This window comes from Dipodomys spectabilis, unplaced genomic scaffold (assembly GCF_019054845.1).
Source record: "Dipodomys spectabilis isolate Male_0828 unplaced genomic scaffold, ASM1905484v1 ptg000175l, whole genome shotgun sequence".
Taxonomy (NCBI): Eukaryota; Metazoa; Chordata; class Mammalia; order Rodentia; family Heteromyidae; genus Dipodomys; species Dipodomys spectabilis.
Window position 1 is genome coordinate 10,109,001 of NW_024870852.1, and position 20,203 is coordinate 10,129,203.

Here is a 20,203-nt window from a genome sequence, read left to right on the forward strand (position 1 = left end):
AGTCCAAGCTGATGTGGGGCAGTGTGCAGTCACCCCTGTGCCTTTGGCCTTCATCACTTCTCCACCCTGCCCCATTGCCATGTGCACACCCAGGGTGCCTTTCTTACCTTGACATCCTTGAAAAATCCTGCCGGCATCCATCCTGTTCTTGTTCATGAAGAGTCTGGTTTTGCTCTTGTTTTCTTTTTCTTCCTTTTCTTTCTTTGTTTCTTCCTTAGGGTGCATGTGCTAATGCTGGGACTGGAACTCAGAGCCAGGGATCTGTCCCTGAGCTTTGTCACTCAGGGTTAGTGCTTTACCACTGGAGCCTTAGCTCCACTTCTGGCTTTTTGGTGGTTAAGTGGAGATGAGACTCTCACAGAGTAGCTAAGATTACAGGTGTGAGCCAGCAAACTAGATGGGAAAAGGAAAGTGAATAAGAATCAGGATATGAAATGTTGGTGAGCATGTGGAGCAACTGGAAATCATATATCATTGACAGAAACACCAAGGGGTAAAGTCACTTTAAAAACTAACCTCCACCCATTGCAACAATGAGATGTACAAGTTGTTATGGTCGAAAAACAACCTTTACAACTTTGGTGGTGGGGGACGGGGGAGGATGCGAAGGGATGGGAAGGGGAAACAAAGGAGGAGGCTACAATGCTTGATAAGAAATGTACTCATTATCTTGCCCATGTAATTGTAACCCCTCAGTACAGTATTTTCAAAAAAAAAAAAAAAAAAAAAAAAACTAACCTCGTAGTTTATGAAGAAGTTGCATCTACAATTCCAAGAGTGGGAGCCCCTGCAAATCCTGGCCCCAGCATGGCACCTAGCAGTGTTGCTGAATGAATGAATGAATGAATGAGGAAGTGAACATGAGGGAGAATGGGGGCTGGAACAGTGGGAATAATGGGAGCAGATGTAGAAGGGTCTCTGCATGTTCTGGAAGTATGTGTGCCATGGAATTTCAGGCAATAGTCCCCCCTCCTCCCACCTCCTCTCCTCCTCCTCCCACGCTCTGCAGCTCCTGCTGACCTGGAGTTCCCCAATCTCTTATCTCAGCCTCCCCAGATATCATAGTATAAGCACGCTCCACCGTGCTAGCTAGTCTCTGTCTTTTCCAGTGGCTGTGGCTGTGCTCTTGTGCGGTGCTGGGCAGAACCCATCCATGTAGGGTCTCAGGCACCCTCCAGATGGACTTCTGCCCTCTTCAACTTGGGAGGGCCTCTGTGGGGTCATGAATTCTGTGGGAATAAGCTATAACCAGGAGGTTCCTGTGGTCAGGGGTTTTGAATATCATTTGAATAGAGCTGGTCCGAGAGGGGAAGCCGCTGGCCACAGAAAGGCAGATGGCTAGGGAAGGGGCAGGGGGAGGGAAAGAAGGGGCAGGAAGGTTGGGAGAATGGGTCTGAATCTTGAGGAGAGAGCAGGGTGAAAGCTCCTTCCCCAGCTGGGCTAGAATCTGGATGGATGGATTAGAATCCCTGACTGGGATGGAAGTTTTGGAGGTGGGAGATTAGGGGATGGGGAATAGAGCATGGTTGAGCATATGGGAAGCACTGAGCTCCATCCCCCAGCCACCACAGAGAGAGAGACAGACAGACAGACAGACAGACAGACAGAATTCTGAAAGATTAAAGTCACTTAAGAGAAGGGGAGCTGGGGAGAGATGATGTTAGAATCCTGGGGTTGGGGTTACAAATCCTGCATTAGAATCCATGGGGGAGTGGGTGCCCTTGGCTCACACCTGTAATCCTAGCTACTCAGGGGGCTGAGATCTGAGGATCGAGGTTCGAAGCCTTCTAGAGGAGGAAAGTCCATGAGACTCTTATCTCCAATTAATCACAGAAAAAGCTGGAAGTGGCTCTGTGGCTCAAGTGGTAGAGCACTAGCCTTGAGCAAAAAGGAGCTCAGGGACAGTGCCCAGGCCCAAAGTTCAAGTCCCAGGATGGCCAAAGAATCAAAGAAAACTAAACATTCCAGATGTAAGATTAAAAATCCTGTGGGAGGTGGGGGGGGCTGGAAAGGTGGCTCAGTGGTAGAGCACTTGCCTTGCATGCTCGAGGCCCTGGGCTCGATTCCTCAGCACCACATAAGAAAAAAGCCGGAAGTGGAGCTGTGGCTCAAGTGGTAGAGCGCTAGCCTTGAGCTGAAGAGCTGAGGGACAGCACCCAGGCCCAGAGTTCAGGCCCCAAGACCGGACCCCCCCAAAAAAATCCTTTGGGGTCAGGATTAAGTGGATCTGGGTGTTGGGGTTCTTGAATCCTTAACGCCAGGTTAGGAAATTAGGCAGGATGAGAATGCACTGGGGGGGAGCGTTCACAGGACAGGGAGGGAAAGAAGGGAGAGGAGAAGGGGGAGGAGGGGAGAGGAAAGGGAGGAAGGGGGAAGAAGACTGGATTAAAGAAGACTGGGGACGTGGTTCTGTCCTTCGTGGGGACTGGGTTCAGGGTCTTCATGGGGAAGGGGGAAGAGAGGCTTGGATCCTTGGGAGCAGGGGAGAGGTGAGGACCCCTGGGTGGGGTTAGAATCAGGGGGCGGTGCCAGGGCCCTGCGGGGCGGGGTTTGCAGCGCCGGGGGCGCGGCCGGGGCGCGCGCAGGCCGGCCCGAGCGCTCCCGCGGGTCCCAGGTTCCAGTCGCTGAGCTCCGTCGAGGTTCGGAGAAGGGATCTGCGGAGTTCAGCGCCCCGACAGCCACAGCCGGAGAGAGAACCCGGCACCGGAGCCTCCAGATCCCAACCCACAGTCCTTCCTCCTCCGGGCTTGGGTGTCCCGGGCCCCTCCGAACGCTGCCGAGCTGGGGGGGCGCCCGAGCTGCGAGGATCCGGGCTGCCCGCGCGGCGAGGCGCGGGCGCCCAGGTGAGTGCGGAGCGGGGCGGGGCGGGCGGGGGGTCCCCAGCGCGGGCGTGTGCGCACAGGGTCCTCGGGGACGGAAGCGGCTGCAGGGACCGCGAGGGGAGCAGGGGACGTCGGGGCGCGGCCAGGAACGAGCCGAGACCGAGGGGAAGGGCTGGATGCTGTCCAGGTGAGAGAGCGCGCCGCCACCGCCCGCTGCGACCCTCGCCCGCCGGCGGGAGGGCGAGCTTGGCCCCGGGCAGAGTGACTTCATGCCCGGCTGCCGCTTCGCTGGGCCGTCCAGGTTCCCCTTCTGGAGGGGGGGGGACGGGGAACGAGAAGTGGGAGGGGAAGGCCCCCGCGGTTCCCAGTGCGGGCGGTGGGTCACGCAGGGCTGGCAGCGGGCCGGGGGCGGGGGGGGGGGGGGGGAGGGGCAGCTGGGCGGAGGCGGGGCGCGAGGCCGCACCCAGGCCGCGGCAGCTGGGCGCCCAGCCGCTCCTCCACCTCCGGCAGACCCCCAGAACCTCCGGGTCAGAAAACCATAGGATGTCCTTCTCCTCTTTATTATTAGTATTATTTCAAGACTGGCTTGAGCTCAGGGCCTAGCACTCATGCTGGTGCTCTACTATTTGAGCCACCTCTGAGCCTTTTGCAGTTAATTGGAGTTAAAAGTCCCGTAGACTTTTCTGCCCAGGCTAGCTTTGAACTTCAGTCCTCTGGTCTCAGCCTCCTGAATAGTTAGGATCATGCAGGTGTGAGACACTGGTGCCCGACTGTCCTTGTCCTCTCTGTGAGACCTTGGGCATGTTACTGACCTCTGAGTTCCAGTTTGCTCTTCTGTGATGTTGGGGCCGTTCCAGGTCTTTCTCTGAGGCTGTGGTGGGCTGGAACCTGTGAGAGGGGAGGTATGGGACCAGCAGGTGTTGCAGTCAAGGGAGGTGTGGCCATAGACCATCCATTGGGCCTTCTCGGTTGCTTTTCTCATCTGTTTCCATAATTGTAGGACAAGATGAGAACATGCTCTGAGTATCCATTATCTAACATGCTCAGGATCCTGAAATTTGGGATTTCAGAGCCTTCCTCCCTCCTTTCTTCCTTTTTGCTTTCAGCACTGGGGTTTGGACTCAGGGTTTGGACTCAAGCACTCTACTACTTGAACCACGTGCCCAGCCCTGTTTTGCTTTAGTAATCCTTCAGAGTCTCCAGTTTTTGCCTAAGCCAGCCTCATACAGAGATCCTCCTGCTCACGCCTCTCTCCTAGCTGAAAGGAAATAAAATATCATATGCAAATTTATTTGTTAAGATGAGGTCTCACTAACTTTTGGCTAGACCTAACCTTAATCCTTGATCCTCCTGATCTCTGCCTCTTTTGTGGCTGGGATTATAGTTGTGAATCGGGGTGCTCAGCCTGGTTTTTATTGTCGTTAGGTTTTGTTTGTTTTTGAGTTTTAGATATTGGCAAGTAAACAGTGAAATACATTGGGGGTGGAATAAGTTTTAATATGAAAGGTACATATGTCTCATTTTATGTATGCCTTTTATGCCTAGCCTGAAAGTAATTGATCAATCTCTTCAGTGCACCTATGTTTTGACTGCCACCTGTCACTTGAGATCAGATGTGGAATTTGCTATGCTTAATCCATGCTGAGAATGCTTCAGGTTTTGGAGCGGCTCAGGTTCAGGCTGAGAGGCTCCTTTGCAGAGTTGTTTGGATGAGTCATTTGATCACGGAAGGAAAGTTCTTGGGCTGCTCATGAATCCTTGTTAACTGATGTCACCACTGTTCTGGTCCAGCCTGATGACTCTCAAACTCTCGTGGCACTTTAGCATCACCTGGAAAGCAGGTTAAAACACAGATTGCTCAGTCCTGACCCCTGAGCTTCTGATTTACAGGTCTTGTGCAAGATACTGAGAACTGGCATCCTCAGAGGGTGCCGCTGCTGCCTTGAGACCCTACTTTGAGAACCACTAATGTGACCTTGGCTAGCACAGAGAAAAGCCTGGACAGAGACCTTTATCTAATGGTTTCTTCATCACTCACCCATGAGGGAAGGGAGAGGGGAAATATGGACAAGATAGAAGGGAAGGAGTAATATCTGAAACACCCAAGAGGCCACCACCTGGAGTGACAAATGTCATCCAGGCGCTGGTGGCTCAAGCCTGTAATTCTAGCTATTCAAGAGGCTGAGATCTGAGGATCGCAGTTGGAAGCCAGCCCAGGCAAGAAAGTCCATGGGACTCTTACTCTAATTAATCATTCAAAAACTGGAAATGGAGCTGTGGCTCAAAGTGGTAGAGCGCTACCCTTGAGCAAAAAAGCTCAGGGACAGCCCCAGGCCCTGAGTTCAAACCCTACAAGAACAACAACAACAACAACAAAAAGCCCCTCTTTTGTCATGTTTGACTTAGACTTCTAAAAACTAGTTAGTAAGTATCGCAGATAAAATGAACCTCTTTCTCTGTTCCTTTTCTCTCCCTCCTTCGGGCCACCACTGTCATGAATTTCAGTCCTTCCAGCCTGTGCCATCCTAAATTTGCTCACATGTCTTCTGTCTCTCTCTTTCTCTCCTTTTCTCTTCTTTCTTTTCTTTTCTTCCTGGGGCTTGAACTCTGGGCCTGGGTGCTATCTCTTAGCATTTTTGTTTAAGGCTGTTGCTATGTCACCTGGACCATATTTCCACTTCTGGCTTTGCTAGTTAATTGGTGATAGGAATTGCATGGACTTTCCAGCTGGGGACTGGCTTTGTACTGTGATCTTCAGATCTCAGCCTCCTGAGTAGGTTGGATTACACTAGGGAGCCACCAGTGCCTGGTGTTTCTGAAGGAAAAATACGAAGAGGCTGGGTGGTGCTCACAGGAGGCGCTTTCACCTTCCCTTTGTGTGAGATGGAGTACTGAGGCCTGGGTCACCCAGAGCCTGGCACAGAGAAGAGCCATCTCTGCTTTGGGTCCCTAGCTCTATAGCTGCCATTGGAGACTGTGTGGCGTGCCATCCGGAGGAGACAGGGCTAGATGCTTATCCTGCCACACTTGGTAGGGATTGGCCAAGGGTGCTGTTGGGGGTGGGACATTTTGCTCCCACTCCAATTTATCTGACCCTGGGCCCAGTAGACTTCACAGGCCTGGGCTTCACTGTGCATGTGTGCATGCATGTAAGAGTGTGTGTTTACATGTATATAAATATGAAGCAAGGCCAACTGTTGCTGGAGCTTATCTGGCTGGGGGAAGCCAGGGAAATGAGGTGGGCTTGGAAGGCATATGAAAGGAGGGGAGCCTAGGAATTGCAGATTTCTCTGTAATGTCTGAATTTTATACAGAAAGCTGTACTAATGTTTGACTAGATGATGGGAGTTGATTTTTTTAAACATAACATACACCCTCCCTATAACCAAAATGTGTTTGCTTGTATGAAAAAGTCATGTTGAAATACATTCTTTTTGTACATTTAATGATGAAATGTGGGGCTAGGAAGTGGCTCAGTGGTAGAACGCTTGCCTTGCATGCATGAGGCCCTGGGTTCGATTCCTCAGCACCACATAAGCAGAAAAAAAAAAAAGCCAGAAGTGGCGCTGTGGCTCAAGTGGTAGAGCGCTAGCCTAGAGCTGAAGAGCTGAGGGACAGTGCCCAGGCCCAGAGTTCAGGCCCATGACCGGAACCAAAAAAAAAAAAAAAAGATTAAATGTAATTAGGTAATGTAATGTTAATACTAATTAACATTTGTAATGTGATTAGGTAATATAATGTTAAGGCTAATGAAATGTTAAAGAATAAAACAAATTCCAAAATTTTCAAAAAAAAAATCCAGGCCTGGGGCTCAGCCAATTAAAAAAAAAAAAGTGGAAGGATCAGAGTGTTACCGTAGCAGCTCTGACCACATGGTGGAGGGCAAGGGGTTAAGCTGGTGTTGAAGCTACAGTTATCCCTGGGGCACTGGAGTTCCCATCCCAGCTGGCACAAGGAAAGCAGCCTGTGTGAGGAAGTGGGATCTTTGATAACCTGAATAATGTCATTGAGGCTTTCTGGGTAAAGAACATTCCAGAAAGCAGCCATGTCATGGCCAGGAGGTAGAAGCATGGTCAGTGACTTGAGGACACTGAGGATGGTGAGGGCACGGAGTGGAATGATTCAGTCAGCTAGGTAACAGGTGTGTGGGGCTGACTCAGATTGCATCCTGGAGGCCACCCCATTGTTCAAAGGGCCTGCCGCATTTATCCAGGTGACATGGGCACCTTGGGAGTTGTAAACAGGGAAAAGATGTGACCTAAAGGCTTACTTAATTTAAAAGGCATGATGGTGGGGCTGGGAATGTGGCTTATTGGTAGAGTGCTCACCTCCCATGCATGAAGCCCTGGATTTGGTTCCTCAGTACCACATATGCAGAAAAGCTGGAAGTTGCTGGGCGCCAGTGGCTCATGCCTGTAATCCTAGCTACTCAGGAGGCTGAGATCTGAGGATTACAGTTCAAAGCCAACCCAGGCAAGAAAGTCTGTGATTCTTATCTCCAATAAACCACCAAAAAACTGGAAGTGGCACTGTGGCTCAAGTGTTAGAGCGCTAGCCTTGAGCTGAATTGCTCAAGCCGCACGACTGATAAAAAGAAAAAGAATAATCCAGAAGTGGTCCTGTGGCTCAAGCGGTAGAGTGCTAGCCTTGAGCAAAAGAAGCTCAGGGACAGTGCCCAGGCCCTGAGTTCAAGACCTAGAACTGGCCAAAAAAAAAAAAAAAAAAGGCATGATGGTGAATAACTGTAATCCCAGCTACTCAGGAGGCAGAGGTAGGAGGATCACTATCCAAGGCCATTGGAACAAAAAGTAGGAGACTCTTATCTGAAAGATAAATGAAAGCAAAAAGGACTAGGGGCACGGCTCAAGTGGTGCTGTGCTTGAATGAGAACCTGAGTTCAAAGCCCAGTACTACCAAAATAAATAAAATAAAAGCTTCCTTGTAAGGGATGGAATGGAGAGTCAAGCCTAGCTCTGTCTGAATTCCCCTCTTGCCCTGTATTTTCTGAACTGACCTTACTACCTTAAAGAGTTCTGGAGTTGACCAAATGACCTAAGGGTAATACTAAGAATTTAATATGTAGTTTGAAATTGAAGGTGTGGCTCAGCAGTACAGCACTTGCCTAGCCCTAAGTTCAAACCCAAGTATCACCAAATAGTAGTAATAATAATAACAACAATAACATAGTAGTTTGGACATCAAGTCATTGGAATTCATGTATCTCAAAAGCTAACCTTCCAGCCAGACCATGCAAATAATTAGGCCACAAGTTCAAGTTCTTTCATGTGCTGTCTTCAGTGAGCCAGTGCCCAGCACTTGCCCCACTGAGGTTGTTTCTCCCCTGAATAGAGAAGGGGTTCATCTCTAGGTCCCTTCAGTGCTCTGTCAGGAAGGGGCTGTATCTCTACAAAGGGGGTGACTCCCCCCCCCATGTCCATGAGGGACCACAGTACTTGGCAATAAAGATGGCTCACTCAGAAGGCAGCCAGCTAACTTGAGAAAGGGAAGCCACCAGCCCTGTTCCCCTAGAAACTGCTCAAGGAACTCTCCTTTCCCCTCATGGCTGAGCTGTTCCTGGAAGAGAAAGTTCCTCTAACCTCATGCACAATGCTGAGCCACAGGTCTGACAGTTGCCTTCCTGGGTTTTCTGTTTGGTTCCTCGTTCTTGAGCCTGACCTTAGTGGCTGATGAGAGACAGGAGTTCTAAAAGTGTTCACATAACTAACTATCTATCTCCTAAGGGTTTCCATTTCTCATTTGAGTTCATAATTCCGGTCTGCAGACTGTAAGCTAGGTAGGGTAAGAGTACAACACATTCACTCTGCAAATGCATATGGAGGCCCATTATTAGTGCAGGCCATATTCCATCATCCTCATTTCTCAATGGTTCCATGATCATCTTAACTTCTATCAGAACCTATCAGAGAACCCTTTGCCATTAGCCATTTACACGTGAGTGAGAATTGCAATCCCTTGTAAGGATTCTCTATTAGATTTGCTGTTCAGAGGGCAGCACTCTAACTCAAGGCTGAACCTAGTGGTTCCCATTTGTAATCCCAGATATTTAGGAGGCAGAGACAGTAGCATCACTGAGTTTTAAGCCAGCCTGAGTGAAAGTTAGCATGACCTTATTTATTTCCAAAACAAAATCCAAACAAAACGGCTGAGGGTGTTGTTCAAGTGACCCAGCGTTTGCCTACTAAATGTGAGGTCCTGAATTCAATACCCAGTGCCACCAATAAATCAAACTCAAACTGGTCTAAGCAGAATAGAGAGATTGTTGGAGGGTCCAGGACATACTAACTTTTGGCAGGGCTGGAACCAAGCTTGGGAATCTATTCGTGTCTATTACTATGCCTGAAGCCAGCTGCTAGAGGTTTTCAAAGGGAAATTGAGGAGCCTTGTTAGAAAAGGGAAGCAAATGTTACACAGGAAAATAAATGGTTGTCCCTTTCGGAGAACTCCCAGGAAACCCTCTCCAGCCAGCCCAGAGGTTCAGGCAGGTCTCAGGCCTTGTGTTTGGGCCTGAGGGTTCAGGACAGGCCACTGTGGGAAGCAGATGGGCAGCTAACTTTTCTCATTTCCTCCCATGCAGAACCTGCAGAGGCCTGGAGTGGAGGGAAGGACAGGTTTCAGGTCCCAGGAGTGGGCAGTGGCTGGAGGAAGTGTCCTGTCCCAGCTAAGGGTCAGAAGTTCTTTTTTTTTTTTTTTTGGGTCCGGTCATGGGGCCTGAACTCTGTACCTGGGCGCTGTCCCTCAGCTCTTCAGCTCAAGGCTAGCGCTCTACCACTTGAGCCACAGCGCCACTTCCGGCTTTTTTCATTTTGCTTATGTGGTACTGAGGAATTGAACCCAGGGCCTCAGGCATGCAAGGCAAGCGCTCTACCACTGAGCCACCTTCCCAGCCCATGGGTCAGAAGTTCTGAGCCCGTGTGAGGCCTGTGGGTTACTTCGGCCCTCAGAGCCTAGTTTTGAACAGCATGAGACAAGACCCATGTGTAGAGGTTTGAAAGAGTTTTTCATATCCTCTGTGTCACGGAGAGGTATGTGCCTGAGAAGTATGTGCCTCTTATTTTACAGAGAGAAAAAGAGAGGTTCAGAGAGGATATGTGACCTGCCCAGGGTTGCACAGCATCAGGGTTCCATGCTGATTCCTAAATTCAGCTTTTTTCCCCCACTCCATTGATAAGTCTCAAATCCTAATGTACAAAAGATGCTTCTGGAGAATTGGTAAAAATGCAGACTCCTGGGCCTCTCCACTGGAGACTCTGAGTGTAACCCAAGTATTTATTTGCAAGATTCAGTGAAAACTATTTAGGTACATGTAACAGAAACTCAACTCGGGCAATGGAGGCAAAATTGGATATTTGCTTATAAGCCAGAAAAATCCTGGGGTTGAAAAGCTTCAGGCATGGAATCTAAGTGCTGGAATGTGTCCTGAGCAGTCCCTTGGTCTCCATGGCTCAGCTTTGTGGTCCTTTATGCTGGTCTCTGCCTAATTAGCCTCTCCCTTCATGATTTCATGGGCGCCAACCAGATTCAACATCTCAAGCACCTTGGTTTAGATGCTGACTTTCCCAGCAAAGCAAGGGCGGGCTGAAGATATCTTAATGAGAAGTGGGGGGGGGGGGGGGGCTAGGATTACAGGCATGAGCCACAGGCACTCATTGAGAATTACATACTTGCCAATAGCTGGGCCAGACATGGTCCCAGGGGACCCAGGACTCTGTACTAAGTTGATAGTTCCTAAAAGCAGAGGTGAGGTAGCCCTGCCAACCACACATAGGAGCCATCAGCCAAAGAGGAAAGGACATTGAATGAGCAAGAACCAAAGATGCTGACAATACCTGTGCTTCTCAAAGCACCTAGAAGTTAGCCAGAAGCCTGTGGAAATGCACCCTCTGACCTGAGAGTCTGCATTCTAAGAGCTCCTGCATCAGGCGTGGCTGCTAGTGCTGGTTCTCCCAGTGATCACCCTCAGGGCCAACACGCTGTTGCCTTTATTCCTGCCCCACCCCCACCCCTGTTAGTCCTGGGGACCAAATCTAGTTTTCTATATGCTAGCCAAGTGTTCTACCAAGACATGTTTAATATTATTCATGCACCCTTTTGTTTTCGATCATTTTTTAGATAGGGCATCACTCTTTTACCCAGGCTGGGATTCCTCTTCCTCCTAACTAGTTGGGATTATAGGCATGTGCCACCATGTCTGGATCTCTATTGCATTTCTAAACACTTTGAACCACTCTGTTTGAGAGCTCCCTGCCAGAGGCCCTGGGCTACGCAGACCTCTTTCATCCTCCTATCCCAGCCCTGCCCTGGTCCAAAATCAGTGCCATAGGTTTTAGGGAAAAGTCACCAGCATATTGTTGCCAAAACACAGTGGGAGAAATTGTCCATTGTGCCCTGCCCTCAGGTACCTTTCTTTTTTCTTTTCTTTCTTTCTTTCTTTTTGTGTTGTTATTGTTGTTGTTGTTGGTCATGGGGCTTGAACTCTGGACCTGGATGCTGTCACATGGATCTTCAGCTCAAGGCTAGCGCTCTACCACTTTGTTTGTTTTTTGGGTCCGGTCGTGGGGCCTGAACACTGCGCCTGGGCACTGTCCCTCAGCTCTTCAGCTCAAGGCTAGCGCTCTACCACTTGAGCCACAGCGCACTTCCGGCTTTTTTCTTTTTGCTTATGTGGTGCTGAAGAATCAAACCCAGGGCCTCAGGCATGCAAGGCAAGCGCTCTACCACTGAGCCACCTTCCCAGCCCCACTCTACCACTTTGAGCCACAGTGCTACTTCTGATTTTCTGGTGGCTTATTGGAGATAAGAGTCTCACAGATCTTCCTGCCCTGGCTGGCTTTGAACTGTGATCCTCAGATATCAGCCTCCTGAGTAGCTAAGATTACAGGAATGAGCCATAGATGCTCCATTTCAGGGGTTTTTTTTGTTGTTGTTGTTTTTTGGTCCATTGTGGGGCTTGAACGCTGGGTCTGGGAGCTGTCCCTCAGCTCTTTAGCTCAAGGTGAGAGCTCTTACACTTGAGCTACAGCACCACTTCTGGTTTTCTGAGTGATTTACAGGAGATAAGAGTCTCACTGACTTTACTGCTGGGGCTGGTTTTGAACTGCAATCCTCAGATCTCATCCTCCTGAGTAGCTAGGATTACAGGCATGAGTCACTGGCGCCCGCCTTCATGTTCCTTCCTTCCTTCCTTCCTTCCTTCCTTCCTTCCTTCCTTCCTTCCTTCCTTCCTTCCTCGTTCTCTTTCTCTCTCTCGTTCTCTTTCTCTCTCTCTCTCTTTCTTTCTTCCTCGATCATGGGTCTTAGACTCTGGGCTTGGGCACTATCCCTCAGCTCTTCAGCTCAAGGTGAGTGCTCTACCGCTTAAGCCATAGCTCCACTTCTGGTTTTCTACTGGTTTATTAGAGATAAGAGTCACAGACTTTCCTGCCTGGGCTGGCTTTGAACTGAGATCTTCAGATCTCAGCCTCCTGAGTAGCCAGGATTACAGGCATGAGCACCGGTGCCTGGTCAGGTACCTTTACAGGAGGATCCATGGTAAATTTTTGATTGAACCAGGTGCTGGTGACTGATGCCTGTAATCCTAGCTAATCAGGAGACTGAGATCTGAAGATCACCGTTTGAAGCCAGCCAAGGCAGGCAAGTCCGTAAGACTTTTATCTCCAGTTTGCTTCCAAAAATACCAGAGCTGTAGCTCAAGTGGTAGAGCACTAGACTTCAGCATATAAGCTCAGGGATAGCACCCAAGCCCTGAGTTTGGGTACCATTTTTTTTTTTTTCTTGAATTTAGTAACTCCAAAATATTTGTCTATCAACAAATTGCTGTTTCCTGGAGTCTTACCATGATAGATGCAAGTTTCCATTTTTATTTTGCCTAATAGGAGGCTCAGATAAATGTAGTGTTCCACAGCAGTTGCAGACCCATTCTAGGCTTCTTTTCATGGTGGTTCCTCCCTAACTGTGCATGCCAGCCCTTTTTGATCTTTATGTGCTTTCATATTTTAAGCTCCTTCAAATCCTTTCTTGATATTTCTTCTTAGGGATGGCCCTGACTTTCCTCAAATCGTAATCTATTCAATGCCTTCCTGTTCTTAAAACCTAATTATTTTACCCTGTTCTCAGTTACCATAAGCAGGTTGCTTTACCTATGAACACATGCACACATTCAACTTACCACAGTAGTTTAATATTATTCACATCTTGTGGTTGACTTTTTCACCTCAAAAGTGTTTTAGGAGTCTTTGTCTGACTCTATCATTGCCATCCCTAAATAGTAATTTAGGTTTTTCCTTCTGTTTTGTTTTTGTGGTGCTAGGGCTTAATTCCAGGGCCTTGTGCACACTGGAAAAGTGCTTCCGCCCTGAGCTGCACTCCAGGTCCCTCGTTTTTTCTTTTTATTTTTTAATACATGCAACATAAAAGTTATCACCTTAACCAGTGGCACAAAAAACATCCTGTCCCCTACCTGCAAGCTCCAGCCACACTGATCTGCTTGCCAAGCCTCCTTCTCTCCAGCTCACCTAGCCTCAGGGCCTTTGCACTTTCAACATCAAGAAAACTAGAACTGGTGCTGTGGCTCAGGTGATAGAGTGCTAGCTGAAGAGCTTAGGGCAGCGCCCAAGCCCAGACTTCAAGCCCCACAACTGCCAGAGAGAGAGAGAGAGAGAGGAAGAGGAAGAGAGAAGGAAGAAAAAAAGAAGGAAAGAAGGAAGAAACCAATTATAAAGGGATGTGAGGAGTATGATGATGCTGTGGTCATTATTTAGCTGGATGGTGGGTGCTACATTATGTACGCTCATCTTTGCGACTCACTGCATACTAATAGCAGAGCTTTCCTTTACAGTGGGTTCTGAACACCTGTGCTTTCTCACCCTGACCAGCTCACCATCCACACCTCCTGTGCTCCACAGCTCTTCCTGTGACCTTGACATTAGCCTCACACTTACACATAGAATAAAATTCCCAGCCTGCTGGGCCTTGGTACCCAGGACCATGATAGCTTGTAGTGTCTGGGTCAGCGTCACTGAGGTCAGGGGCTGGCCTGGGTGTCAGGGCGGGGAGGGCCAGTGGGAGCTGTACCTCTGGACCTGGGATGCAGCCCCAGGAGGTGCCCTGGCCCTGCACAACCTGAGTTTCCTTCCTTCTGCTGCAGGATGGGGTGCAAGAAGTCCAAGTTCCTACGGGAGGGAGGCAAGGCCTGGAAAACGGAGCCACACACCAACCCGCACAACCCTGTGTATGTGCCGGACCCCACTTCGTCCAACAAGATGGTGAGCCGGGGAGGGGCCTGGCAGCCCGTGGCTGCATTGGACATGTGACATGGCTCACAGTGGCTTTTCACAGGGTGGCACAGGGCAAGGTGGCATCAACTGTGGCCTAATAGCCCACATTCCACCTCCTAAGCAAGGAAGCCACTTCCTGTCCCTTGACACAAGCCTTGGGTCCCCAGCTGGGGCTCCACCAAACTGTGGGGCGGGGGAGGCGGGGGGGGGGAGGGGGATAGGGAGACACCTAGCAGGCCTCCAGCGAAGAAGGTCTGGTTGGTGAGGAAGACTGTAACTGAAGGCAGTGTGGTGACCCACATGGACACAGTAACTGTCCTGGCAAGATAGCAACAAGAAGTCCAGTACAATGCTCATGCCTGTAATCCTAACTACTCACGAGGCTAAGATCTGAGAATTGCAGTTCAAAGCCAGCCCAGGCAGAAACGTCTGAGAGACTCTTATCTCCAACTAATAGCAAAAAGCCAGAAGGGGAGAGTGCCCAGGCCCAGAGTTCAAGCCCCAGTACTGGCAGGTACACACACACACACACCACCACCACCACCAACAACAACAGCAGCAGCAGTGGTACGTAGCAGCCTCGTGAGAACTAGGAATAGTATTAGAAGTGTTTGCTTCCGCACTCGGTGCTTAGCTCAGGTTAAGCAAGTTCTTTAGGAGTGTTTACACGCGCTGTCCTCATTATGGTCCTCCTGAAGGAAGCACTTTGAATTCTACCCATCTGACAGATGAGGCACAGAGGCTAAATAAGTTGCCTGAGGCCCCACAGTTAACATGGAAAGAGCCAGGATTCAAGATGCAAGTATAGTGGTTGCCATCACCTTAGTAATGGTAAGGACCTGAGAGCCAGCAGTGGCTGGGAATACTGACAGCAGCCGGGGCAGTGTCCTGTTGCGCTTGCTGTGATCCAGACACTGGGTGGGTCCTAACTACAAATTCTCTGCAGTGCCCAGCAGCAGGACTTAGGCCCCTTACAGCCAGGAGGCTTGAGGCCTAAAGAGGTCACACAGTGCAAAGCCCGGGAGCCCTGACTTTGCAGCCCCAGAATGTAGAGCTGTTCAGCTTTGAGGCCCTGTGGTCTGCCCCTCATCTGAAATTGCTGTGGCGGAGTCTCCTGAGGTGGGGTATGTGCCCCCATTTTGTTCCGGTACCTTAGGGGCTGGGAATGTACCTAGAACGTATGAAGCCCTGGGTTTGATTCCTCAGTGCCACATAAACAGAAAAACCCAGAAGTGGCACTGTGGCTCAAGTAGTAGAGCACCAGCCTTGAGCAAAAGAAGCTCAGGGGCAGTGCCCAGGCCCTGAGTACAAGCCCCAGGACTGGCAAAAAAAAAAAAAATTATAGAGTCCTGAGACTCCATCAGTCTTCTTCCCTGGATTCCCAGCCTCCCTCATCGCTTGCTCCAAACATACCTGCTCCCTGCACCCCCTGTCAGCTCGTAGAGAATAAAGTAAAGCCACTACCCCAGGCCTCTGCCCTTGCTGCCACCTCCCTGGTATGAGAACCCCTGGCTCCCTCCTGTCCTGTTGCCCTTCTCCAAGTGTACTGCCTAGCTCAGGACAGTTCTGGAAAGGAGAGAATGATGAGACAGCTGCCTTTCTTTGCACTTGACCACTGTCAACACAGCCTGAGATGCTTTGAGCAGTCACTCCTGGGTCAGCTCCCCTTCTAAGCTGGGTGATCCCGGGGCCCCTTCTGTACTGAGGCCCCCGGGGTCTCAAAGACACTCTCATTTGTCACAGACAGGAGGCAAAACACCCCCACTACATACACACACAAAACCAGTCTCTGTCCTATCTGGGCATGACACTAAAAGGATGCAATTTTCAGCTAATCCTTGTGCCCTCCTGCTCATAGGGGCTCATATCAGTTTGAGAAGCCCTGAAGTACTGCTCAAAGCCTTTGTGAATCTTCCCAAGTCTGTTTGCTCCATAGTGTTTCCTAAGCTATTCCCTTCGAGTAAATGTCTAATGACATATGTAGCACAAGTCATTAGAAATTAAAAATTTAAAAAAAATGTGCTGGATGTCAGTGGCTCATGCCTGTAATCCTAGCTACTTAGGAGGCTGAGATCTGAGGATTGCAGTTCAAAGCCAGCCCGGGCAGGAAAGTCCGTAAAACTCTTATCTCCAATAAACCACTCAGAAAACCGGAAGTGGCACTGTGGCTAAAGAGGTAGAGTACCAGCCTTGAGCTGAAGAGCTGAGGGACTGTGCTCAAGCCCAGAGTTCAAGCCCTACAACCGACAAATAAAAAAAAAAATAAAAAATAAAAGAATTTCATGGATTTTCCTGCTTAGGCTGCCTTTGAAACATGACCCTTAGTTCTCAGCCTTCTGAATAGCTAGGATTACAAACGTGAGCCACCAGCGTATTTCTTTAATTTTAATTTTATTATTTGCTTTTTGTTGGTCATAGAGCTGGCTTTGAACCGCAATCCCCAGATCTCAGCCTCTTGAGTAGCTAGGATTAGGCATGAGCCACTGGTGCCCGGCTTCTCCAGGAAACTCCAATTAACCACCAGAAAACAGGGAGTGGCATTGTGGCTCAAATGGTAGAGTGCTACCCTTTAGCAAAGAGCTCATGGACAGCACTCAGGCCCTGAGTTCAAGCCCCATGACTGACAAGAAAGAAGAAAGGAATAGAGAAAGAGAGAAAGAAAAAGGAAAGACAGAAAGACAGAAAGAAAAGAAAGAAAGAAAGAAAGGGAGTGAGAGAGAGAAAGGAAGGAAGGAAGGAAGGAAGGAAGGGGACAATGTTTACCCCTTTAGTCAGGATCTGAGAATCCTAGTTCAAAGCCAGCCCCACCAGAAAAGTCTGTGAGAAACTCATGTCCAATTAACAGCAAAAAGTCAGAAGCGAAGGTGTGGTTCACGTGATAAAGCATCAGCCTTGAGCGGAAAAGGCCAAGAGGGAGCTCAAGGCCCTGAGTTTGAATCCCATTACCAGTACCAAAAAAAAAGTCAAGCCAGGCGCCAGTGGCTCATGCCTGTAATCCTAGCTAATTAGGAGACTAAGATCTGAGGATCATAGTTTGAGGCCTAGACAGGAAAGTCCATCAGACGCTTTTTCCAATTAAGCACCAGAAAACACCCAAAGTAGATCTGTGGCTCAAGAGATAAAGTGCTTGCTTTGAACATAAGAGCTCAGGGACAGCACCCAGGCCCTGAGTTCAAGCCCCAGGACCATCCCACATATTAAAAAAAAAATTAACCAGTATTCCGATATTCTCCAGTATCTTCAAGACCAAAGGCAGAGGCCATAACTCTGATCCTTATTCTAGCTGTGCCCCCAAATAGGCTGTGTGACCCAGATATGTTCTCACCCTTCTCCAGGCCTCTTCCTACGACACAGGGGCTAGGATCAGACATTCCTGGGTATCCTTTTCCACCACAGGCTCCTACACTCTCTGATTCATGGCATTCTTCCATCTCTTCTTCAGGGGCCAAACACCAACAATGGTAACCCTCCAGGCTTTGCGGATGATGATTATCAGGAAGCAGGTGGGTATGCACCAAGCAGAGAGGGTTAGGTTAGGCCCTCATTCAAGGCGAAAGTCAAAACCATCCTTGAAAAATGCCTTAAATGGTCTCTGAAGTTCTTTGCCCAGGCTCTGGGGTTCCTAGATCCCTTGCTTAGTAGCATGAACAAAATTGTCTTTAGACTTAGTTTGTGGGCTCCTCATTCATAGCAGAGCTGGGGCTGGCAAGGGGCACCCCAGGCTGTGGGAGGCCTGGGATAGAGCCTTACCACTCCCATCTCCCTTCCTGGCAGGCTCTGAGGACATCATCGTGGTTGCCCTGTATGACTATGAGGCCATTCACCGTGAAGACCTCAGCTTCCAGAAGGGGGACCAGCTGGTGGTCCTGGAGGAGTGAGTCCCCAGCCTGCTGCCCTAATACGTACCCACCTCCAGTGTCCAGTTAGACTCCTTTTTGTGCTTCAATAAAGATCCTGATAGGACCAGGTGTGGTGGTACATGCCTGTAATCCTACTCTTGAGGCAGAGAGGAATAGGAGGATCAGAGTCTAAGGCCAGCCCTGGGTCAAAGCACAAGACACTATCTGCAAAAAAAAAAAAGGGGGGGGGGGAGAGCCTGGAGCTTGGTTCCAAGAGGCAGAGCACAAACCACAGTACCGCCAAACAAATAAAAAGGACCTGATTGACTCTCTTGTGTAAGGAGTACATAACCGTGGAGAGTCTGAACATAACCAGGAAGAAGGTTTGGGCCCACCCTGGAAGTTGAGCCCTTACTAAGGCTGCATTTCCAAAGTACTGAACATGTGGAAACACGCCTTCCCTGGGCTCTGGTTATCAAGCCTTGGGCTTGCATCTCTGAGTTTGTTACCTTTGACTTCTGTTCTTTGCCATCAGGGAGTGGGAATAGGGTCCAGGAAATTCTGAATCTCAAGAAGAGAAGTTGATTCTGCATGGGCAGATCTTGGGATCCAATTCCCCCTCCCGTCCATCACAGTGGACACTAAGCGATGGCTTAGCTTCCCACACACTTATCCCTGCCTTGATCTATATGTCCAGGAAGAAGAGAGGCTGAAGCCCAGACTGGGGCTGTGAATCAGAGGCCAGGCTTCACTCCAGACCCCCGGGAATCAGGGTCAAGGTGCACAAGCTAGGGGCCAGGACAGTCACATCCCGCCCCTTACTCTCTGGATTCTGTAGTGGGGGAGAGTCTAAGCCAAGAAGTGGGCCAAAGGGGACTGAAGGATGGCCGTGCTGCCCCCCGAGCCTTTTTTCCCTCCTGCCCTTCAGGTCTGAGGATTGGTGGAAGGCGAGATCCTTGGCCACTGGGAAAGAGGGCTACATTCCGAGCAACTATGTGGCCCGTGTTAACTCTCTAGAGACAGAAGAGTAAGTATTCCATTCCAGGCTTCTAGAAGGAAGTGTGAGTGTGGCCAACCTGTTCCCAATCCAGGACCCTGCACATCCATCTTCCCTGCCCTGCTTAGCACACCTTCTGAGGCGCTTGGCTTTGCTGGCTCCATCTTCAGGTTGTAGAGAAGCCTCTCTTAGGTGGATACCTCGTAACTCTTTCTTGTAGAAACAGTGATGTTGCTTTGCTTATTGGCACCTGCACTGTCTGCCTCTGTCTGCCTCCATCACAGGATGAGGGCTCCTGCTCTGGGCTGTTGAGATTTCAAACTTGCCTTTACAACTTCCATCTGTGCAGCCCTGGGAAACGTACTTGCCCATTTAGTTCTTTGTTTCCTTGCCTATAAAATCAGAATAATAAAAGTGACAATTTCATAGAATACTTGGGTCATCCGTGGCTCAGGCCTGTAATCCTTAGCTCTCTAGGAAGCTGAGATCTGGAGGATCAAAATTCAAAGCCAGCCCTGGCAGAAAAGTCCATAAGATTCCATCTTCAAAATAACCAGTGAAAAGTGGGGCTAGAGATGTAGCATGAGCAGTAGAACACCAGCAGAGCAAACAAGCAGAGCAAGTATGAGGCCTTGAGTTCAAACCCCAGTACCAAAAAAACAACAAAACAAATCAAAACACCTCAGTGGGTATTAGCTGTTTTTCTATCCTGTTGATTACAGAGGAAACAGGAAACAGGCCCAGAGAGGGAACACAATTTGCTCAAAGCTACACAGAAGGTTTATAACAGGCCAGGGGCCTGCTGACCTGTGTTCTGGGGCTTTTGCAATCACAGTATGTGAGCTGTTCCTCACCTTGGTGAGGATGGGAATGCACTCAGCAGTTAGGACTGCTTCATCCAATATCCCAAATATCCAGGAAGAATGAGAAGTCCCCAGGATGTGGTCTGAAGTTTAGATTTTTTTTTTTTTTTGGTGGGGGTGGGGGGGTTAGAAGGAATGGAGGGTAGGCAATACTGGGGCTTGAACTCTGGAATTCAAACTTACAAAGCAGGCATTCGAACCCTTGAGCAAAACCCTTCACCTTGTAAAATCCTGCAAATCTCACCTTTTAGCTCAGAAATTTATGTGGGAAAGGGTTAGCTGAAGCAAAGCAAGCTCAGGCCTGCGCTAGGAAGACCACCAGGGTCCCTCCCCATGGTCACATGGCACTTGTGGAATCTGCAGAGCTCAGATGCCTGATCACAGTGGA

General features: G+C 49.4%; 1 protein-coding gene across 2 annotated transcripts in view; it reads left to right on the forward strand.

The window, feature by feature from the left end:
- The first annotated feature begins 2,642 nt into the window (after positions 1-2,642).
- The window catches only part of Hck (HCK proto-oncogene, Src family tyrosine kinase), a 34,883-nt gene continuing 17,322 nt past the window's right edge, over positions 2,643-20,203 (forward strand). The window contains exons 1-5 of one of the 2 annotated variants that reach the window (XM_042694393.1): positions 2,643-2,843; positions 13,987-14,104; positions 17,559-17,619; positions 17,891-17,990; positions 18,884-18,982. In XM_042694393.1, the coding sequence (XP_042550327.1) occupies positions 13,988-14,104; positions 17,559-17,619; positions 17,891-17,990; positions 18,884-18,982 (377 nt within the window). In that variant the 5' untranslated portion in view covers positions 2,643-2,843; position 13,987. Of the gene's footprint in view, positions 2,844-13,986; positions 14,105-17,558; positions 17,620-17,890; positions 17,991-18,883; positions 18,983-20,203 lie in introns of those variants that run through there. The other variant, XM_042694392.1, reaches the window with a different exon arrangement.